The sequence below is a fragment of the Paroedura picta genome, chromosome 5 (genome assembly GCF_049243985.1).
Source record: "Paroedura picta isolate Pp20150507F chromosome 5, Ppicta_v3.0, whole genome shotgun sequence".
NCBI lineage: Eukaryota > Metazoa > Chordata > Lepidosauria > Squamata > Gekkonidae > Paroedura > Paroedura picta.
Window position 1 is genome coordinate 19,426,491 of NC_135373.1, and position 23,561 is coordinate 19,450,051.

Consider the following 23,561-nt stretch of genomic DNA (forward strand, 5'->3'; position numbering starts at 1 on the left):
AAATCAGTTAAGCAAAACAAGTCAGCAAAGCCGTAAGGGAAATTACAGCAGGCAAGGGATCAGCAAACACAAAAAGACAAAACCAGTGACGTCTCCCTCTTTAACCTGTGGGTCATCACCATAGACAAAAACTTCTCTACCCGCTCATTTAAACAATCTTTAAATGTCTGGTTTTGTCTTTGTTTCAGGGTGCTTCTTTTGTTGTTTGCTTAATCCGGCACAAGGGTCACGGCGAGCTGGACACAATGGACACAAGAGCTCTGGAAGGGCGAGGGTTAAGAAAAGGCTGTTTGCATGCATGACAAGCTGGGGCTTGTAGGGTTGCCAAATCTGGTTTGGGAAAGACCTGGAGGCGTTGGGGGTGGAGCTGGGACATCAGTGGAGTATGGAGTTAATGCTCCAAAGCATCTGTTTCTCTAGGGGAACTGGTCTCTGTCGCCTGGAGATCAGCTGTAAAACCAGAGGATCCCCAGGCCCCACCTGGGGACTGGCATCCTGGGGCTTGTTCTCTACTGCGGGTGTCTGTTTAGGGCCAGCAGCAGGGCCAGGCAAAATGGCAGTAACCCTCCGGTTTCACAGGAAACGTTTAGAGAAAGGGGATAGGGGTGAGATCCTGTCCAAATTCCCCCACGGTCTAGCAATTAATAATAATAATAATAATGATGATGATGATGATGATGATGATGAGACTTTAACGTGCCGCAAACTTCCCATTTCAGCATCCCCGGTCAGCCACGGCAGAGCCAAAGGCTGCGAAATGCTTCCTTGGCTGGACTACTCTGCAGGGTTGGCAACCCGGCCCGACAGCAGATCTCCGCAGGGACGCCAGCCGGGATGGCGGGTCACCTCCCGACTGCAGAGATCAGTTCCCTTGCTTGGAGGGGGCCCTGCGTGGTATTCTAGGCCGCCCACTCCCGGCTCCCTCCCTCCAGGGCCTCCTGGCCTGGCCCAACCCAGAGTTGGCAACCCGACCGAGGCGGCCTTCGGGGCTGGGGCTGGGGCCGGAGCTGCTGCCGCCCTGCCCTCCCGGCGGGCCGGCTTAAGGAAGGGCCGCCCTCCGCGGCGAGCTCCGCCCCCGGGCCTGACTTTCCGCGCCGCTTCCTGGCTGAGCCGCTTTGCACGGCCGCCGCTCCGTCCATGTGGCCGCCCCGGAGAGGCCCCGCGGGAGCCGCCGCGGCCGCCCTGCGCGCTCTGGCGCCGCGCCTTGCCCAGCCCCCGGCCGGCCCGCCCCGCAGAGGCCACTGCGCCCGCGCCGCCCTCGGCCAAGCGCTGCTCTTCCGACAGGTGAGCCGGAGGGGAGCCTCGTCGCCCGGGGCTGGCCTCTCCTTGCAGGGACGGCGGCGCCTCAGAAGAAGAAAGGGGCGGTGATCATACGCCGCTTTTCTCCACCGAGCGCCTTCCCTTGGTAGGTGGGGCTGAGAGTTCCGGGAGAACGGCACTATCAGGACCCTGACTAGCCCAAAGTCACCCAGCCGGCTGCACGGGGACAGGAGGAAGGGGGAATCAAATAAAATGAGAGGTCACCAGGAAACGCTTGGAGAGTTGGGAGAGGGGGTGGGGGTGGAGGATGGAGAGGAGCCTCAATGGGCTAGAACAGGGGTAGTCAACCTGTGGTCCTCCAGATGTCCATGGACTACAATTCCCATGAGCCCCTGCCAGCAAATGCTGGCAGGGGCTCATGGGAATTGTAGTCCATGGACATCTGGAGGACCACAGGTTGACTACCCCTGGGCTAGAAGAGCCAAGCATAGTGGTTAAGAGTGGCCGACTGTGACCTGGAGAACCGGGTTTGGTTCCCTGCTCCTCCACGGGCAGCCAGCTGGGCGACCTTGGGCCAGTCACAGTTCTCTTGGGGCAGTTCTCACAGGGTAGTTCTCTCTAAGTTCTCTCAGCCTCATCCACCTCCCCTGGTGTCTGTTGCGGGGAGTTTGCAAGCCGTTTGGAGACTCCTTTGAATAGTGAAATGATGATGACGTTAGCTGTTCGGCCGTGTCTGACTCATGGCGATACCTGGGCTCAGCTGTCTCCAAGTCTTCCAATCTTGCCCGGCTTCTTTTACTTTTAGACTGTTCTGGCCAGTGTCTATTTTGATTGTGTCCAACCACCGTGTTACTTGTCGGCCTGGTTTCCTTTTGCCACTGGCCAATCCTAGCATATTTCCTTTCTCCAGTGGGTTGGCTTGTGTGGTTTTGTGTTTTTGTGTGTTTGCCGTCCAGTGATATACCAGGCTTGTATGTGTTCTACTATTTCCTTCTTTGTGAATTTGCTGCCCAAGGAATCTGCAGAAGCCTTCTCCAGCACCAGAATTCAAACAAATCGATTTTCCTCTTGTCCAATTTTTCCATCGTCCACCTTTCACAGCCATAAGTGGCTCTTGGAAAAGGGGACAGATCGGATTAATCTGCACTAGGTAGTCCGGTTTCTGTCCTGGCTTTTCCATGCTCGGCTCAAGGTTATCATTGCTGAGCAACCCAGAGCGATTTGGCATTTGGATAGGAAAAAGTGGAGTATAAAAAACGCATCTCTTCAGCTCTTTTTCATAATGCCATAAAGTCCATCTGGCAAATAGTCATTGTCTCCAATTTCTGTAGCCTGGACACCAGTTGTTGTTCTGGGCGACCTCCAGGCTCCACCTGGAAGATGGCAAGCCAAGGAGAATGCATTTTTAATCTGGATTAATCTAATCCAGCCCGATCCCCATTGTGAGGCTCAGTCCTCACCACTGGCAAAAAGTGTGTCCGCTTTCCCTTTGACCATGCAGCACCCTGAAAGGGTTCCTGGTAATTTCAACCGGGAAACTTTTTTCTGGTAGCTGAATGGGCATCCTGGAAGGGAACTTTTGCCGGCTAGATTTCTGCCTGCTCTCCAAGAAGTGGCTGCCGTCTCACTTGCTCTACGGCAGGGGTAGACAACCTGTGGTCCTCCAGATGTTCATGGACTATAATTCCCAGGAGCTGGCAGGGGCTCCAGGAATTGTAGTCCATGAACATCTGGAGGACCACAGGTTGACTACCCCTGCTCTACCTGGGGGTTGGGACTCCTTTGGGGGTCAAACAACCCTTTCACAAAGGTTATGACAGGGCAAGCAGCTGGAGGGGGTGCCCTCCACACAACAGCCTTGCAAGGTAGATCGAGATAGAGCGTTCGTCTGTCTGGAGCAGGGGTAGTCAAACTGCGGCCCTCCAGATGTCCATGGACTACAATTCCCATGAGCCCCTGCCAGCATTTGCTGGCAGGGGCTCATGGGGAATGTAGTCCATGGGCATCTGGAGGGCCGCAGTTTGACTACCCCTGGTCTGGAGCATCGGAAAAGAGCGAGATCAGCATGGTGGGACAAGAGGCAGAACTGAACTGAGAAACCCGGGGGGGGGGGGGGAAACAATGGATCTTCACGCCATTGGTCAGTTTCGGTTTAATTTCTGTGAAAGAACCCTTGCCTAATTGTGTGGTTGGGGGTCAACGCAACATGAGGAACTGCATTAAAGGGTCGTGGCATTAGGAAGGTTGAGAACCCCACTGCTCTAGGGAGTCAGAAGCCTCCAGTTTCCCAGTGTGCATTACATCTGTGATCTCTCCAACTTGTACCTGTTGCTGGGCCTTCGGAGTACACATTGGGGGCAAACACAGATTGGGCCGTAAATCTTTCTGCAGTTACCGCAGGTGGGCGCAGAAGGGAAGAAGGGGAACCTCCTTTCGCAGCATGAAGGAGCTGTGTCCTAGCTCCCCCCCCCCCCACACACACACACACGCTTTGTGCTGTGACCTGACCAGCCTGGTGCCTCTTTTAATTCCCCAATAATGATCGTTTCTTGTGCTGATGCCAGGTGAGGATCTCAGCCTGTGTCTCTGGGGTAGATCCAAGCGGTAGACATAGATGCCTGGTTTAAAAACAGCTCTCTTATCTGCATGGCCCGGGCTAGCCCGATCTGGCCCTGCATGGCCCGGGCTAGCCCGAGGAGTTAATCAGGCCCAGCCCTGGTTAGGACTTGGATGAGAATCCCCAAAGGAAGGCCCGGCTTGCTGTGCCGCGGCAGGCGATGGCAAACCGCCTCTGTCCCCCTCTTGCCTCAAAAGCTGCAAATCAGCCATGTCTTGTCCAGCCCAGCTGAGCATTCTAGGTTCTTCCGAGCTGCAGTTGGTTTGATCATTAACAAATTTGTACTTTTCAACTCTTTATCTACCTGCTTTATTGCTGTTGATGATGCAATCTCTTTGCCATTTTATCAGCAAAGGTCGGGTGTAAGATTGTGGGCTGTGCCAGGGTCACCCACCAAACTCCATAGCGGAGTCAGAATTTGAACCTGAGTCTCCCAGGGATTAAGCCAGGCTCTTCACCAGGCTGGCTCTTGTTGAGAATTAGAATCCTAGAATCCTGGAGTTGGAAGGGGCCATATGGGCCATCAGCCTAAAACAAGGACGGCCAAATCATGGCTCTCCAGATACTATTACTATTACTATTACTATTACTATTACTATTACTATTACTATTACTATTACTATTACTATTACTATTATTAACAACAACAGCAACATTAATAATAAAATAATAATTAATAATAATAATACATTTCTAGCCCGCCACTCCAGAAAGGCTCATAGCAGGTTACAAAATACATAAAATCCCCAATAAAAATTACCCCTAAAAGCTAAAAAATATCAACAGATTACAATTCCCATGAGCTTCTGTTAGCTGATAGGGGCTCCTGGGAATTGTAGTCCAGGGGCATCTGGGTAGCTATAGTCTGGACATCCCTGGCCTAAAGCATCCATGTTAAGTATTTGTCCAACCGCTGCTTAAAGACCATCATGTCTCCTCTGCACCTTCTGATTTTGTCCTTTTTTAAGTGAGGCCTCCAGAACCGCACACAGGTCTGACCAATGCAGTACAGAGTAGGACTATGATATCTTGTGCTTTTGATGGGATGCCTCTTGATACAGCCCAAGACTGTATTTGTATACTTTATCGCTATATCACCCTGTCTGTTCATATTTAGCTTGCAGCCCACAAGTACCCCCAAGATCCTGGTCACACACTCTGCTTCCCAGAAGTGTATCTCCCCTCCAGCCTGCCTGCTTCCCATTTATATGACTCTGCCCTTCTCCTTACCGAATGTGATGATCATCAAACGAGTGCTATAGGTCAGGTTCCTGGCAAATAGATGGAGAAGAAATGGAGGTAGTGACAGATTTTATTTTCCTGGGCTCCAAGATCACTGCAGATGGGGACTGCAGCAGTGCAGCAAAGTAATTAAAAGACGCTTGCTCCTGGGGAGGAAAGCTATGGCAAATCTAGACAGCATCCTAAAAAGCAGAGACATCACCCTGCCAATGAAAGTGCGTTTAGTCAATATACAATCATGAACAATGGATCTTTGCGCCATTGATCAGTTTTGGTGTAATTTCTGTGAAAGAGCCCTTGCATCATTTTATGATTTGGGGTCACCACAACATGAGGAAGTGTATTAAAGGGTCTCGGCATTAGGAAGGTTGAGAACGACTGCTTTAAAGGTTTCAGAAATATGAAAAAGTTTTGGTTCTGGATATAGATTCTTCGCTCTGTCTGGCCGTAACTTTCTCCATAATAAATCTATAAAGCTCCATAAAACAATGTTTTAAAGCCAATGAAAGGAACGTTGTAAAGAAGAATAAACATTCCCTGGATCATTTCAGTTAATTCCTGAAGGCTTGGCAGAACAAAAAGTAATTTCCTCTCTCCAAAAGAAGGACAAAGAGCGACATAAAAGGTAAAGGTATCCCCTGTGCAAGCACCGAGTCATGTCTGACCCTTGGGGTGACGCCCTCTAGCGTTTTCATGGCAGACTCAATACGGGGTGGTTTGCCAGTGCCTTCCCCAGTCATTACCGTTTACCCCCCAGCAAGCTGGGTACTCATTTCACCGACCTCGGAAGGATGGAAGGCTGAGTCAACCTTGAGCCGGCTGCTGGGATTGAACTCCCAGCCTCATGGGCAAAGCTTTCAGACGGCTGCCTTACCACTCTGCGCCACAAGAGGCTCATAAGGGATGAACATATTAAAGGGAGAGTCCTCAGGAGCTCTGGGGCCAACACAGGAAAAGCCCTGCTTGTAGTGAAATCCAGCCTCTGTTCCCACTTGGTGGCTGGAGCAGAGTTCTGCTGGTGTGGGACAAGATTGGATGCAGGAGAAAGTGCTTTCCTGTGGGGCTAGAAGGCTGAAGGTGGTGCTTTGAGCTAACCTCCAGGTCATAGGATGTCATAGTCCTGCTTTGGTGAGGCTGCACTGTGTACAACAAAAAATGTGTCCAGGGGCACCTTTAAGACCAACAAAGATTTATTCGAGGCGTGAGCTTTCAAGTCCAGGCCCTCTTCCTCAGACAGTGACACAAAGATCATACGAGTACAGCTATAGGGGAGAAAGTAAATGAGTAGCAAATTACTAAACGGTGTCATAACATCCAAATTATGCAGTATGATAGTTCTTAGCTTGAAACAGTTAATTAGTCCTTTGGGTTCAGTTGCAGTTCACAAAAACATGGGAGAAATAAAACTGTCCATGTTAGGAATGAATGGCAGACTCTTTCCCAGTTGTGGAAAGAAACAATTTAAAGAGACTAGTTCAGGGGTAGTCAAACTGCGGCCCTCCAGATGTCCATGGACTACAATTCCTAGGAGCCCCCTGCCAGCATTCGCTGGCAGGGGGCTCCTGGGAATTGTAGTCCATGGACATCTGGAGGGCCGCAGTTTGACTACCCCTGGACTAGATGCTGGCCCCATCTGTCCACAGTTCTGGAAGCCTCACAGTCAAAGGGCTGTGGACGGAACAGAGTGGCTGCAGAAGAGAGCAATGAGGATTTCCTTTTGTCTATCCTGAATTTAGTACCCATCAAGGCTGCTCTCTTGGATTATTTGGAGGGCAGGGAGCCATTGCTGAGGGCAGCAGAGGTCTGAATTAGCAAATTTGGGTTTCAATTATGGGCAGAAGGGTATGGGTTGGATATTGGGAGAAAATGTTTTTATAGGAAGAGCAGTTCAGCAGTAGAAGTGGCAGGCTTTAAGCAGTTGCTGGGCAAACACTTGTCAGGGATGTTTTAGACTTGATCCTGCATCGAGCAGGGGGTTGGACTAGATGGCCTCCAGAGATACCCTTACAATTCTATGATTCTATGAGTTGGAAACGTGGATGCAAGTTGGTAACTGAGCCAGCAGTTCTAAGTACAGGTAGAAGAAGAAGAGCTGGGGGGTTACTCCACTTTTTACTACCTGGCCTCAAAGTGGCTTACGAAGACTTCTTTTCCCCACAACGGACACCATGCTGAGAGAACTCTGAGAGAACTGTGACTGGTGTAAAGTTATGTGGAGAAGTTGGGAATCAAATCCAGAATATGGTTGGGAAGCAGGGCTGTGGACACGCCCACTCGGGGCCCCTCCCCTTCCCACCCCCTCCAGGCCCATCATTGGCCATTTTGGGATGGGGAAGAGCAGGTTGACATGGCCATATCTGGTCATGTCACCCAACTAAAGTTTTAACAAATTTGAAAAATATATTGAAAATGAATTAACTCTTACCCTTTTGGGAAACCCTTCCAAGAGTGTCAAGAAAGCCTGAGCTGAGCCCTCAAAGATGGTCCCAAGTGAAGCCCCTGGTTCCTCTCTAGACTAACCAGTGGTCTTTTCCCTCCACCAGCTCTTTGAAGGAGAAAGCTTCACGTACACCTACTTGCTAGCCGACACAAAGACCAAGGAGGCGGTTCTGATCGACCCAGTTCTGGAGACAGCCCAGAGAGACTCAGCGCTCGTGAAGCAGCTGGGGCTGAATTTACTCTACGCAGGTGAGGCTGGGTGGCCTAGGACCTGATTGAACTAGGTCTTTGGAAGGGGATCAACCTCTTGTTGGGCTGAAGCTCTGCTTGCTTGTGAATAGTCAGTGTGTGCCACTGTGTGACAGAGTTTTGGAATGGATGGGCCATCGACCTGATCCAACATGTTTTCCCTTATGTTTTTTTATGTTTGGGGCAGTGATGCTCTGTATTCTTGGGGCTTGGGGGGGGCAGTGTGATGTCTCCTGGAGTTTTTAGCCACCCTGGTGGACCTCTTGATGGCGCCTGGGTTTTGGCCGCTGTGTGTCAAAGGATCGTTGGATTGAATGGGCCACTGGCCTGATCCAAAAAGGCTCCTCTTATGTTCTTATGATTTGATCTCATGTTGTTGTCCCCCAGTCAACACCCACTGCCACGCCGACCACATCACAGGCACCGGGCTTCTGAAGCAGCTCTTACCAGGATGTCGGAGTGTTATCAGCCGGGACAGCGGGGCTTCTGCAGACGTCCTGATTGGGGAAGGACACACCCTGAAGTTTGGGTCATTTGTAAGTCGCATAAGTGGACATGTTGAGCAAACCTAAGAGGAGAGGCCAGTACTTTTGTTGGTGTCCCCTGAGCTTTTCATAAAGTGGGTGGGGCCATTGGAGGGAAGGCTCCCCTGTTCAGATGCAGGGCTGCCCCCATTCAGATGTAATGGTTTTACAGAAGAAAATGAGGCAGGCTGCTTACTATCTGGGCTTTCCTCAGTCAGTATGTGTTTTTATATTCCGTTCAAGGTTTCTTCCTTCTTAGGAGATGGGAGGAGGGTGGTATTCCATGTGGCTCCTCCTCCCATGGCAACCATTTTGGGTTTGGCTCCACCTCCTATGGCAGCCATTTTCAGGTGATGCTCACCACTCCCTCTCAAAGTTCTAAAAGTGCCCACAGGCTTAAAAAGGTTGAGGACCCCCTAGCCTTCCCTCTACATCATTTTACAAAACCTCTCTCATGTGCCCCTCATTTCCCCAATTATCTAAAAAATGGAGGGGAAATTACAGTTCCATCTCTCCTTCTAGATCGGCCTTTCTCAACCTTTTTACCATTTGGAAACTTCTGAAACATTCTTCAGGCTTTGAGAAACCCCAGAAGTGGCGCAGTCATGCAGAATATGGTTGGGAAGCTGTGAACACGCCCACCTGAGGCTCCTCCCCTTTCCACCCCCTCCTGGCCCATCATTGGCCAATTTGGGAGGGGAGGGGCTGGTCAACATGACCATATATGGTCATATCACCCAATAAAGGTTTAACAAATTAAAAAAATGTATACAAATTAATTATCTCCCCACCCATTTAGGAAAGCTTTCCAGGGCTGTCAAGAAACCCCAGGGTTTCATTAAACCCTGGTTCAGAACGCCTGTTCCAGAGAAACTTCCTAATTTCCTCCGTCACGTTCCTTGCCATTTTAGCATCTTCTTCCAGCTCCCATGTTTATGATCCTGAAGTTTCAAATTGCTGTGTGGCTCTAGGGAAGCTATGGACAATCATAGGGGGGAAAGAACTGTCCTACCATCCAAGACTGTTGTAAGGGACTTGAATCAGGATTCCAAATCTGGCCTTATCATCCTTGGGTGTGACGGGCCAGGGTCGATAACTATTCTGTGTGATGGGCTGGGCTGGGATTACACTTCAGGGCTCCGTAGCCCCAAGAAAGTCCTACAAAGCTCTCAGCCACTAGCAACGGATAGACTTGACGCAAGCAGTAAGGTTATCTTTCGTGGAGTTCATCGCCTTGCCAGTTTTTCTTCCTTGCCCTTGTAGGCCTTGGAAGCTTTCTCCACCCCGGGGCACACGGATGGCTGCCTGACCTACGTGCTGAACGATCAGAGCATGGCCTTCACGGGGGACGTCCTGCTGATCCGGGGCTGCGGGCGGACAGACTTCCAGCAGGGTATGATGGTACTAGCGATCGGAGAGCGGATGCGGTGATGCTTCGAGAGGGGGGGAGAGGGATTCTAGTCAAGTGAGGAGTCTTCCTCTGGTAAAGGTGGGTTTGGGGTTTGAGTATCAAGCTTATGGGGAGGAGAGAAGGTTGGCTACCCCTTGACACCGGGGTGGCCAAACTGTGGCTCTCCAGATGTCCATGGACTACAATTCCCATGAGCCCCTGCCAGCAGCATGCTGGCAGGGGCTCATGGGAATTGTAGTCCATGGACATCTGGAGAGCCACGGTTTGGGCCACCCCTGGAAAACAGCAATCCCATTTCATCTCCCCTTTCCTTCTCTTCACTATCCTTTCTCTACTTGTGTTGGGGAGAAAGCAAAGTCTTAAACCAGCGGAGCTTCCTAATACCACAACCCTTCAATACAGTTTCTCATATTGTGGTTTCCCCCGACCATAAAATTAGGCAAATGTTCTTTCGCAGATATTAAACCGAAACTGACCAATGGCGTGAAGATCCATTGTTCACGATGGTATATAATTTGTTTGTTTTTTTCCAGGGTTTCTCAGTTCAGTTCTGCCTCTTGTCTCGCCGAGCTGTGCTGCCACCTGGAGCTCCTAGTGGGAGACTGCACTGTGCTGGAGGCACTGCTGGATCGGCTGGTGGCCAAGCGCAGGAACCTGCAGGAGGAGTAGCACCCCCCCCCCGGCCAAGCTGCTTGCCTTGCCGCGCCCCCTGTGAAAGGGTCGTTCGACCCCCACAGGGGTCCCGATCCCCAGGTTGAGAACCACTGTCCTAAACAGAGGAAGTGCGGGAAGGATGGTGGGTGCTGATTTGCAAGCAGAGTTTAGCCTCGTTCCCTCCCCATTGCGGCTGTGGGGGGAGCATTCAGGAGGATGCTCTACATCCACCCATAGGGCCTTCCTGGAACCAGATCCAAGTAAGCTGATCTTTGATATAGCATAAAGAAAGAAAAGCTCACTTTAAGACTGCCACATGCATTCAATTCCCTCTGTGACGCTCCCCACAGCTAGCAAGCTAGCTCATCAAGGAGAGGTGTTTTGAATATAGCCATCTCCTCGATGCCGTTGGTCACTGTGTTAAAACCCCCCTTTCTGTTCGTATTAATGACACATGAGGAACTTCTCCAGGGGAGCATTCAAAATTACATTCCTCCCCACCTGCAGCGTGGGTCAAAGCAGTTCAGGTTTCGGCCCCCTCAACTCGCAGGCTCACTTAATGCCACATGCAGGGTGCAGATCAAGTTGATCCGTGGAATTGTTGCGATTGTCTCAGCTGATTCCCTCTCTCTTCTTAGGTTCCCCTGAAGCTTTGTATCGCTCTGTCCACGAGAAGATCTTTACCCTTCCCGGAGACTGCCTGGTCTATCCTGCCCATGATTACACAGGTATGTTGGCACCTCACGGTGGTGGTGGGTGTGGAGGGGGAGGCGCCCAGGGGCAGTCTGTGGTGGGGCAAAGATGCTTTCTTCCCTCCCTCTGGGTGCCATTCCCCTGAACGCACCCTGGCCCACCCTGCTTTTCAGGCCAAACAGTTTCCACGGTGGAGGAAGAGAGGACCCTCAACCCTCGCCTGACTCTGCCCCTGGAGGCCTTTGTGGAACTGATGAACAACCTGAACCTGCCAAAGCCGAAACAGATTGGTGAGCGCAGATCCTGGGTCTCCCCCCAGTTCGTTCAGGAAGAGGCGTGGGGTCAAAGGGCCTGTCGGTACAAACTCATGTCCTGGTTCCAAGTCCCCCCGCCCCAGGAGCTTGAGGATTCTGGGTGTCTGACAAAGGAAGTTCTCGTTCAAAATCTTTTTAAAATCTAATTTGTATTCTTTTAAAACAACCTTTCATAAAGCCTGTTTTAAAAGATGAAATAGGCAAAGAGAAAGAAGCTATGCATCAATTTAAGGACGTTGCGTAATATAATAATACCTTGCGTAATATAATAAAAAAGATAACTTGATAAGCATCCCGGTTCTCCTTATGCCAGCTTGGTATTGTGGTTAAGAGCGGTGGCCTGGGGTTCGATTCCCCTCTCCTCTTCCACGTGCAGCATGCTGGAGGACCTTGGGCCAGTCCCAGTTCTCTTAGAACTCCCTCAGCCCCACCTACCTCAGAGGGTGTTTGTTGTGGGGAGACCTTGGGCCAGTCCCAGTTCTCTCAGAACTCCCTCAGCCTCACCTCCCTCAGAATTTATCTGTTGTGGGGAGACCTTAGGCCAGTCCCAGTTCTCTCAGAGCTCCCTCAGCCCCACCTACCCTACAGGGTATGTGTTGTGGGGAGAGGAAAGATAAGTGGTTGTGAGCCGCTTTAAGACTCCTTTGGGTATTGAAAAACAATGATACAGCTCCTCTTTTCCCCTCATCCCAAACAACACTCATGGCCACTATTTGGATGGGAGGCCAACACGGCTACCCGTTTGAATGACGTCCAGAGTCACAACTCAGAATCAGATGCTGGCCAAACACCTCTGAATGTCTTTTGCCTTAAAAACCAGAATTGCCATAAATAAGCTACAACTAAATGGCAAAAGGGGGGGGGGAGGCTGCAAATTGGGGGGTTTGGAACTTGGGCATTAAAGGAAGGTGATCCCTAAAGACTTCTGACTGATATCTCCTCTCTCTTGTCCCTTCTAGATTTTGCTGTGCCGGCAAACCTCAAGTGCGGGATCCAAGATGTATCAGTTTAGCGCCAGCTGCAGCTGGAAATGGCTCCTAAAGGGTGCCCCTGTAGCAGGGGGACAGGACGGCTATGAAGGAACCTCCCCCCCCCTTAGCACTGATGCCTAGAAGATAGTGAAAGAAGAGCTTCATAGGGAGATGAAATACTCGCTTCTGTTCTTTACTTCCTGCACTGCAAGCTACATGAAGAACTTTGATTACCTTTTTGCACTCGGCTGGGAATCTCCAGCCCAGCTTCAATCCCACCCACCCACCCCCTGGCACTTTCAAGTTTGAGCAATGTTGCTCTCGCCCCAGAGGTTTTCCGGCCCTGCTTCCCTGACCCGGATCAGATCAGGAAGCAAAAAGGTTCTGCGCTGTGAAATTCGCAGCATGGGGAACGGGGAGGCAGGAGGAGAGAGACTCTGTGTCGGTGAGAAATTTCTACCGCCGTAAAATAAAATGCATTTGTTGTTACTCTGCAGGAGTTGTAATTGGTCAGGGCACTGCAGTGCACTCTCGGAGGTTTCTAAGTGGGTGTCTAAGGTGCTCTGTCAGAGCTGGGGTAGATTGAACAGTCTTCCACTATAGAGCAGGTGATTTAGGCCGGGGGTCCCCGACCTGCTGCCTGCGAATTCCTTTTTTGGCTACCGGCAAATGTTTTTCGGAAACGGATGGGACCAAGCAGGGCTTTCCCCCTGCATAACATCCGATTGACTGTTGGAGTTTTGATGGGTTGCACAGATTTTTAAAAACATGCTCAGCAGCTGCTGCCACAGCTCAAGGGTCCACACCAGTGTTTCTCAACCAGGTGATGTGAAACTCTGGGGTTTCTTGACAGCGCTGGAAGCGTTTCCCAAGTGGGTGGGAGTTATTTAATTTTCAATATTTTTTAAAATGGTTAAACATTTATTGAGTGATGACCAAATATAGTTAGGTCGATCCACCCCCCCCCTCTTTTCAGAATGGCCAATGATGGGCCTGGAGGGGGTAGGAAAGAAAGGGGCCCCACAGGATAAGGACGTCCACAGTATTTCCCAACCATATTCTGCACAATCACACCACTTCTGGGGTTTCTTGAAGCCTGAAGAATGTTTCAGGGATTTCTCAACAGTAAAAAAGTTGAGAAAAGCTGATCTATACAGTGTTACTAAAGTCAAGCTGCAGTGATAATTTTGTGGCTGGGTCCTCATCTTGCGGCAGCCGTTTTCGTGGCGGCCATTTTGTTGCTGTTCCCACCGTGCCATGTCAGAATTCCAGATGTGCCTACAGGATCACAAAGTTTGGGAATCCCAGACTGAGGCTACACCTGAAGAGAAACTCCCCAACAAGGAGAGCAGCTCAGTGGGTCTGTGAGAGTTCAGCCGATTACTTTGAATAAGAAAACGCCATTTGCAAGAAGGTTTCTTTATTGCAAACTACAATGATGGTTACTTCCCGAGATCCTTGCTAAGTCTAATGTCATCTAGTTAATCCCCCCCCCACTCGCAATGCAGGAAAATCACAGTTGCTTTCCAAGTCTCCCAGTGACCCCTGCTTGATGCCCAGAGAAAGGCAAAACACCTCAATGACATCTCTGGGCCAATTTGGTGTGCAAAGAGCCGAGCTGCTGTCAGATGGCCATCTAACCTCTGCTTAAAATCTTCCAAAGAGTGAGAACCTGTCTCCTCTGAAGCATGCCTTGTACCACTGAGGAACTGCTCTGACAGGAAGTTTTTCCTGACGTTTAGCTAAAGACTTGCTTTAATTTCAACCTGCTGGTTCTGGTCCAACCTCCTGGGGCAACAGGAAACAACTCTGCTCCTTCCTCAAATACTTGAAGATGGGTGTCCTGTTTCCTCTTGGTCATCTCCTCTCTAGGGCAAATATACCGAGATTTTTTCAGCCTTTCCTCCTAGGACACAAGCTGATGGTTTCAGTTTCAGCTTATTTGTGCGATGTTGTAGCCATGAGCCCTAACATTATTATAAAATGAAGAAGGAAACACATACATGAACGATGACTACAACAATTAGCATCAGAAAGGAAATACGATATAATAAATACAATAAATTATCTGATGGAGATGGCATGAAGCTGTAAGCAAATTCCACCGAAGTAAATTCCGCTTAATTAAAGCAGATCCAACATGGCGACCGCGAGAGTCAGAACACAGGACTGCTCTGTTGGAGCCGGTGAGTTTACTAATCGGAGATCTCAATTAGTCACCAGAAAACCCAAACCTCAAGGAGCTACGTTACTAGAATCCTAGAGTGGGAAGGGGCCATCCAGGCCATCTAGTCCCACCCCCTGCTTAGTGCAGGATCAGCTGAAAGCATCAAGGAGAAGGATCTGTCCAGCTGCTTCTTGAAGACTACCAGTGATGGGGAGCTCACCATCTCCTTAGGCAGCCCATCCCACTGCTGAACTACTCTGAGTGAAAAAATTATTTCCTGATAACTAGCCGGCACCGTTCTACACATACCTTAAAGCCATTGCTGCTGGTCCTATCCTCTGCTGCCAACAGGAATCACTCCCTGCCCTCTTCTAAGTGACAGCTGTTCCAATACTTAAAGAGAGCCATCATGTCCCTTTCCAAACCCCCCTTCTACTAAATTAAAGCCTAATCAGAGAAGCTGAAGGCTGCACGGTAAGGAATGACATCTGGGGAGAATTCAGCCAGCTGACTAAGACAGTGGTCCCCAACCTTTTTATCATCAGGGACCGGTCAACGCTTGATGATTTTACTGAGGCCTGGGGGGGGGGGTAGTCTTTTGCCGAGGGATGTTGCTGCTGCCGCCTGAGCCCCTGCTCCACTTGCTTTCCCACCGGCACCCTTGACTTCCCGCCGCCCACTGGGGGTTGCTGCCAGCAGCAGCTGCGCAGTGCCACACCGAGGGGGAGCCCCAGCCATGGCAGCCGCTGGAGAGCACCAAAAGTGAGACAGTGGCAGAATGGCAGGGCAGCCTCCGAGGCAGCAGCCAGGAAGGAGGACGAGGAAGAGCTGCCGCTACGTACCAACTGATCCACAGACCGGTACCAGTCCCCGGCCCGGGGGTTGGGGACCGATGCTCTAAGACACCGCACCAGAGAGAACGAAAGGGAAAGAAGGCCTCATTCGATCATCTCCTGCAGACTTCTGCCACTCCAGTAGCCAAAACATCCCCTTCCCACACTCTGGGCAAAAGCTTTGCCGCCAGGTAATACAATTTTGGATGTGTGTATGTGCAGCTAACCCTGGCGCACAACCAAGAAACAAGATCTTGAAATAACATCTCACCCAATCTTGGAAGCTGGGCCAGATCTGCCCTGGTTTGTACGTAGGTGGGCAGGAAGTCCAAGGTGGCCACAAAGAAGCAGGCTAATGATTTTTATTCCGAAGAGATACAATTATTTTATTCTTCAAGTGCTTTTCACCACCACTGGTTCTTTCTGTGCAGCACCAAGTATGCTGATAGTCTGCAAGGATAATATTTGATGGCCGTTTTAAGCTTGCAGATGGTGGCTCTGACCACTAGATGGCAGGATTTGTTTGTTAAGACCTACAGTCAGCCTTTCACTTGCCTGACTCTGGAATTAGAGAGAGAGAGAAAGAGTCCTAGCAGTCTAACTGACTGCCAGAACTGTGATGTTCTTAAGTTCTGGGAGTAGGGATGGCAACCTCCAGTGTTGCGAGTAGGGATGGCAACCTCCAGATGGAGCCACCTGGAATCCATCTTCAGACGACAGAGATCAGTTAGCCTGGAGACAATTCATGGGTTTTTTTTTTTGGGGGGGGGGGGGTGGCCAAAGGGTGGCTCTCCAGATGTCCATGGACTACAATTCCCATGAGCCCCTGGAGAGCCACCCTTTGTCCATGCTCTATGGCATTGTATCCCAATGCTCTATGGCATTGTATCCCAATGAACTCCCTGTCTTCCCCAAATCTCCCAACTTAGATTCTGTAACCTTACCTCCCACCCCCTACCCCTGGCCAGAGCTGCTGGGGCTTCTCAGGGACAGGTAACTCTGCTTCTCTTCATTTCTCTTTGCTGCTCTCTCGCTCTCTCTCTTTCTCCCTCTCCCCCGCCCCCCCTCCCCAACCCTACTCTCTCATTTGCTTCCTCTCCCTTTACAAATATTGATTCTGCCAGGTCCCAGTCTGAAAGATCAGTGTTCTGTGTGCAGTAGAAACCAAACTCTGCACGTTGCATCGGAAGCTTCCTTTGGAGAGCTGCCGTTCTTCATCCCACCCTCCCCCCATTCTTTGCATCTTTTGCCATGCTCATACTAGACCCTTCCTCAAAGTGCTTGGGGTAGTCAACCTGTGGTCCTCCAGATGTCCATGGACTACAATTCCCATGAACCCCTGCCAGCAAACGCTGGCAGGGGCTTGTGGGAATTGTAGTCCATGGACATCTGGAGGACCACAGGTTGACTACCCTTGCTTTAAGCTATACCATGCACCCTGGAAGAGTTTCTATGCTAAACAAATAGCAAGGGATGCTGATTTGCTTTCCTTCCCAAACCATTTTTGCTTCAGCAGCACTCGAAAAAATGGGCGATGGTGAGCCACGGGTGGCTGAATCAGTCAGACCGATGGTTGACAGGCTTCAGTATTCTCTGCTCAGACTGGCAGGGTCAGCCCAAGCATGGCCAATCCTGTCAGATCTTGGATGCTAAGCAGAGTCGATCCTGGGGGACCTCCAAAGGACACTAGGGTCATGATGCGGCGGCAGGCAATGGGGAGCCGCCTCTGAATGCCTCTCGTCTGGCTGCCAGACAATCCTCGGATCCTGGCTGCAATATCACGCCATATAACAAGCCAGTGGAGGTCTTTGACAACACCCACTGTTGGGTTGGTGGAGGTATTTATTATAATTTTCATTGATGTTCTTGGACTTATCAACTGGCACTCCTGGGCTAGCCAGCTCGCAGAGACGTACAACATCATCATAAAATCACAATAAAATCACAAAAATTACAAACCTGACCCCCACCTCCACCTCCATAACCCATCAATTCTATCCAGTTGGCCTGTCTCTCAGCCTCAGGGTAGGTGTGGATGTAGAGGCATCTTAAATGTTAAAAGAGGCTTGGTAGCATCTTTGATGTTAAAAGATCAAATATTCGCAGGAGAGGCCAATAGATCTTCCTTGACTTGGCCTCAGCCAAACGTCTGGCGGAAGAGCTCCGTCTTGCAGGCCCTGCGGAACTACGATAGGCCCTCAGCTCTCCCAGGAACTCATTCCGCCAGGTGGGGGCCAGGACCAAAAGGGCCCTGGCCCTGGCCCTGGTTGAGGCCAGGAGAGCTTCCTACAGGCCAGGGATCACCAAGATTCTCTGCCCCAGAGCCACGGTCCCTTCCCCTTATTGGAGGCTACGTCCCCTGTGGATGCATCCCAGAAGCGGGAAGAAGGCTGCACAAGCCTGTTTTTGGGGAAGGCCTCCTCATGTGCAAGGAAAAAGAGGCAGGGAGAATTAACCCCAGCACAGAGAGATCTTACATCTTTGGCACTGGCGAGATATCCCTTAGTAGGGGTGGACAAACCAACCAGAATCACAGTGTAAAAACCCTAAAACTGATCACTGTGAATAGTGGCTACGGCATTTTATAATAATTACAACTACATCACATCTGACCCTTATATATAAACTAGGGGCAAAGCCCGTTGCATTCAGGCATACTACAGGCACTAGGCATCCCCTCCTGCCCCTAGGACTGGAGATCCTGGACTGGAGCTGTGCATCTTGGGCTCACTGGAGGGAAGGGGCTGATGGCCAGGTGCTTCCCCCTGCCCCCTGGTGACCTTTTCCTCTCCTGAGCAGAGGCAGCGGGTGACTGGAGGCAGGCTGGCTCCCCACCTGGGCACCCCCCCTTCCTCGGCCAGGACCAGCCTCCTTTCCCTGCCAAGACTCTGCCAAGCCTTGGAGCCCAGGCCCAACTGTCGATCTAGGGCCGGAATCGTTTAAGCATCATTTAAAGATCCAGTGGCTCTCTGGCTCACTTCCTTTCACAGACCCATTGAAATGCAGCTCAGGCCATGCAGCAGTGAGTGGGGAAGAGAAGGACAAAGCAGCAGGTGGCCAGGAGAGGTGAGCTAACAGCAAGGGGAGGAGAGCGCTCAAGAGACTCTTGTGAGGTTCCCCCTCCACCTGTTCTTATCCCTGGCTGCTTGCTGCTTGTTTGCCTCTGAGATGCTTTCCTGGATTTACCACATCGCGCTTTAAAAATCACTGCATCGTGAAAGAGCCTCAGGAGGTTGGCGACGTCATTTGGATGGGCCCCTACAAGCCGCCAACATTTGGAGTCTGTGTCGCCAAATATATCTTTTGCAGAAGTTGTGTCTGTCTCCCATCATGGCTTTTGGCCTGTGCCTTTATTTCTTTATATATTAATTTTTCCCCTTTCCTGCATCTCTGCTTGCAGCACATTAAAATGACAGAAGCCCACAGAAATCTTTGCAAGACATGGACTGCAAGCGTCTTGGAAAGCAATCGGCTCTTTATTAACTCTCAACCACAAATGCTAGAACTCATGGAACTTATATACATTTCTTGTGGCCCGCCGAAGCACCTGATTGGTCCTTAGCGGAGCCCCCAGATTGGTCCATCCCCAGAGTCTGAAGTCTGATAGCCATTGGCCAGATTTCAATCCGTCATTTGCATGCTGTCTTGTTGTATGGAATGTCAACAAACATCGCAACGCCTTTCCCTAAAAAGCCCAAATCCTTATCATGCTTTAAAGGAGCCTTTTAAAAAAAGGCTACAGTGCCCGGTAGGGTGATCCTGTTAAAAAGTCAGTCCATTTCCAAGGAGATCAGATCTCCCTGCAGGAAAGGGGTCGCAGTCCCCCTACAAGAAGAACTGCTCACTCCAGAGGCAGGGAATGACCCCCACCCCATGATCTCAACCTGTTCCCCAAAGTCACTGGAGTACTTTTGTCCTTTGTCCCCTGAGATTCCAGCTCTAAACAATGACATGGCTCCTGGTACAGTGTGGGATTTCACCAAGAACGCTCCAGGGTTCACTGCCTTAAAAAAAATATTTTTAGAGCTGGTTTCTCCACCCTGGTTCTTTCTGCTTCTTCATAGTAGAGAGGGATTTGCACTGGGGGGGGGGGGAAGATTCAAGAGTTTGCTGCCATTGACCCTATGTCTGAGCCACAACCAGAACAGCACCACATGCCCTCTTGGCACAGATGCCTCGTCGGCAAGGGAAGGCGCCTACCAAATAAATGGTTGGAATTAGTTGTAGTTTTCACAAGGAGAGGGGATGGGGCTTGTTTCTGGCTGTGGGTAACCTCTCCTAAACCCTGGTCCTCAACACGGATGGGGAATTTGGCTTTCTTAGAGATGAGGGGAAAATATGACCAGATGGACTTCTATTTTTGCGTATCTCAGGGCAGTGGTGGTGGGGAGCCGAACCAGGGTTTTTGCTTCCGTGACGGGAATGCACACCGGGATTGACTATGGCAACCATTCCCCATTTTTTTACTGTTGAGAAAGCCCTGAAACAGTCTTCAGGCTTCGAGAAACGCCATAAATGTTTAACAAATTAAAAAAATATATTTTAACATTAATTAACTCCCGCCCATGTGGGAAACCCTTCCAGGGCCATCACGAAACCCTGGAATATGTAGTGTGCAGGTGCAGAGTGGCAGGAACCCTTGCAATGGTTGGCTTTGAACGCCCCTGAAGCTGCCTTTTTCTGGATCAGGCCAATTTTAGTATTTCCTACTCAGACTGGGAGAGAGCTGACAAAGAGAGATTTTTCTCCCGCTCTCCAAAGACTTGATCTCAAGGGCATCCAACACAGTTGTAGGTTGAGGGTAGACAAAAGGAAATCATTCTTTACCTCGAGTATGAGTAAAATGTGGGATTTGCTGGCAGGGGATGAAATGATGGCCATAGGAGTAAACAGTTTTTAAAATTAGAGCACATACATTCATGGAGGATCAGCCTATCAAAGGCTACTAGCCACAGTGACTGAGGGGAACCTCCACATCCAGAGGCACTAAACCTCTCTCTCCCAGAGCCAGAAGGCAACATCAGGAGAAAGCCTCGGCTTCTCTTCCCTGTTATTGGCCTTCCAGAGGAGCTGTCTGGCCAGTGCGTATTGCTGGACTAGGAGGACCACTGGTCTGATCCAGCAGGGCTCTTCATAGGCTTTTAAGAAGGCCTCAGCCTCTCTGTTCTCATGATTCAGTTGAGTTTTTCCCTCTCTCGCTCCTTTTTTGAGGGAATGACTCATTGGCCTTTGCCCATCCTGTGCAGGGAAGGCACAGTGCCAAGCTACCTTCTGCTGGGGAGATGCCCATGCCCTTCTGGCCATCTCTGCTTCAAAACTCGCTGCATCTGGCCCCGGACTCCCCTCCGGCAACCTTCTTCATTTTCCAAGCTCCAGCATTGCAGAAGGAGGTGGGACAAGAGCCCCCTGTTCGACCCCTCCCGCCGTCACTTTCCCACTGAGGCCGGGAGCACGCCAGATGTTTCCCAAGGGAAACCAGAGAACCACTGAAACTGGAGCCAAACCAGACAAGAGCCGGCAAGTTTCTGTTTGCTGGCCTTGCTGAGCAGGCTGGAGAGGAACTGGTTTTCCCACAGGCCGGGTGGAGAGCAGGCGCAACGGTTGCGAAACCCGCCCAGGGTCTCCTTTCCCTCCCCAGACGTGAACAACCCGGAGAACGTTTGGCTGCCTGTCTGGCTTTTCACCTTGGCAAGTGAGTGACGGCCTAGTCCTTTCCTGGGGGAACGAACCAGCTGACACTGCAGCTCCCCCTCCCGAAATTATGACGTGTGTGCCCAAAATATGCACGAGTAGGGATGCCAGCCTCCAGGTGGGACCTGGAGATCCCCTGGGATTGCAGACTCCAGAGAGCAGTTCCCCTGGAGAAAACGGGTGCGTTACTAGAGGGTAAATTATTATGGCCCATGGGTTGTGCAGCCAGGAGATCCCTCGACTGTAGGATTGTCTGACAGCTAGGCAAAAGATGTTTGGAGGTGGTTCGCCAATGCCTGCCTTTGCATACGAACCTTGGATTTCCTTGCAGGTTTCCCATCCAAATACTAAACTCAACTCGCTAAAAAGGGCAACCTTGTTAGCTTGCTTGAATATCTTTCCATCTCATTTAACTCGGGGCAGATTCCAGCTAATTCCTTCCTCTGACAGACCATGCCTCCTTAGGTGCAAAGTCCCAGACATGCTAACCGATCTATTATTAGAATGCCCGAAAATGGCCCATTGCTGACTCTTGCTAGCCGTCCGTTTGAAGAAATTCAGTACTCACTGCGTGGATGAGAAACATCGGATAAAGATTCTGTTAAGCGAGACAAACCCTACATTTATCACGACAGTTGCCTTGACCCTGTCAATTACTCTAAGACAGGGATAGTCAAACTGTGGCCCTCCAGATGTCCATGGACTACAATTCCCATGAGCCCCTGCCAGCAAACGCTGGCAGGGGCTCATGGGAATTGTAGTCCATGGACATCTGGAGGGCCACAGTTTGACTACCCCTGCTCTAAGAAGTAATCTTTTGGCCAGGAACTCTTGAATTGCATAAAAACGTTATTGTTGTGTGTGTGTGTTTTTTTTTTTGTTCTGTCGATTCTTTATGCCAATAAATAAATGGAATCCCCATGTTCAAGGGCAGCATTGCTCCATATGCAAAGAGAGTCATCAGACAAGAGTAGAAGATATAGAAGGGCAAACGCCTCAGCCTTTTCAACGCCAGCAGCCTCCAGATATACCTGAATACCAGCTACCTACTTATGGACAACTCAGTTCCACAAGTGCAGAAGAGCTTTCACCTTGGATAGAAGTTCTTCTGCAGCCTTGGAGCGGAGATACAGAGGAATGAAGCCCTTTCGCAGAAAGGTTATGTCCCTGCTCTGTGGAGACGAGCAAACGTATCTTCTGCTGCTGCCCGTTTTACAATCTAGCGCAAGCCAAATGCATTCGCCCACTAAGACCGTTTATGCATTGGAGGTTTCATGCCGGGCTGCAGGCTGGAGTTTTAGTCATGGCAGGCTGCTCCACCTCTTCCTGCCACCCACATGGGGGAGCATTTGGCCTGGTGCACCTCATCCGGCCCGGATTTGTGCTCCTGCACGGGAGCTGGGGCAGTGAAGTTCCCAGTGTGTAAACGGTCTAAGAGACGCAAATCTAGTGCAGAGCAGATTCGAGAACTTCCGTCGCATGAAAAGCCTCTGATCTCTCTGCTGGCGGCCAAATTTTGTGCCCTTGTGATCCAAGCTCGACAAAAGGACAAGAAACATGCTTACAGCTCTATTTCTGTTAGCCAGATTTGAACCATTCCCTTCAGCAATGGTTGTGGGCAGATATAGGGTCATTCCTTGCAAGGAAAGATCTTGTCACGACTGTTATAATGAACTTGATTAAACTCATATTATTTTACGATGTGTTAATTATGAGCTGCGTCATCCTTTGATCTTACCTCTTTTACCTTCTGCGAAGGTTGCAGATGACAAGGCCATTAGCTTTCTGCTAGCAGATAAGTCCCCTGAAATTACGGAGCAGATTGCTGTGTTTTTATCTATTGTTATGTCACGTCGTTCTAAAAGGAATAAGAACTGAGAGCTTGCACTGTTGTTCTATTTGTTTGACATTTAATACTTCTTTTTGGTTTTTGTTACATTTTACCGAATGCTTCAATCTGTATCTTTTCCTGTTGTTTTTTTAAATGCCATTTAAAGGTATTGAGTATGAGTTTAAAGTTCTAGAAATGGATCTGTTTAACCCATTTAAAATTCTTTTTAATATTGTAAAATGATATCTCAGTTTAAATTTTAACCCTTCTGTTGACTGATCCTTTATCCCAAGAACAACAAGGTTTTTTTTTTTAATTTCTTCTAAAATATTTTTTTATTTTGATCTATGATGGTACAAATAAATTGAAATAGAGCTGTATGGCATTGCCCTGAATAGCAGAGCTGGGGCCAACGGCAAGGAATAGCCGGCTGGAAATTGGAGATTGGACTAGATGGACTTTTGTTAGGGTTACCAACCTCAGGCGGGGCCTGGTGGTCTCCAGGAATGACAACTGATCTCCAGATTAGAGGTCCCATGGAGAAAACAGGGGTTTGAAAGGCAAACCTCATGGTATACTATAGATCAGGGGTAGTCAAACTGTGGCCCTCCAGATGTCCATGGACTACAATTCTCATGAGCCCTGCCAGCAAATTCTCATGGGAA

At 50.0% G+C, this 23,561-nt stretch overlaps 1 protein-coding gene across 1 annotated transcript; it reads left to right on the plus strand.

Annotated features, from left to right (window-relative positions):
• Positions 1 to 1,088: 1,088 nt before the first annotated feature.
• On the plus strand, positions 1,089 to 12,863 carry LOC143837217 (persulfide dioxygenase ETHE1, mitochondrial-like). The gene is made up of 7 exons (XM_077336809.1): positions 1,089 to 1,284; positions 7,663 to 7,807; positions 8,195 to 8,343; positions 9,595 to 9,724; positions 11,035 to 11,124; positions 11,263 to 11,379; positions 12,363 to 12,863. The coding sequence occupies exons 1-7, from the start codon at positions 1,138 to 1,140 to the stop codon at positions 12,413 to 12,415; spliced, it is 831 nt and encodes a 276-aa protein (XP_077192924.1). The 5' UTR covers positions 1,089 to 1,137; the 3' UTR covers positions 12,416 to 12,863.
• The last annotated feature ends 10,698 nt before the right edge of the window (positions 12,864 to 23,561 follow it).

Bases quoted from the DNA above. Each gene is read 5' to 3' on its own strand.
- LOC143837217 (XM_077336809.1), top strand. From the start codon at position 1,138: ATGTGGCCGCCCCGGAGAGGCCCCGCGGGAGCCGCCGCGGCCGCCCTG. The intron at 7,808-8,194 runs GTGAGGCTGGGT...GTTGTCCCCCAG, and splicing joins GCTGAATTTACTCTACGCAG to TCAACACCCACTGCCACGCC. The intron at 9,725-11,034 runs GTATGATGGTAC...CTCTCTTCTTAG, and splicing joins GCGGACAGACTTCCAGCAGG to GTTCCCCTGAAGCTTTGTAT.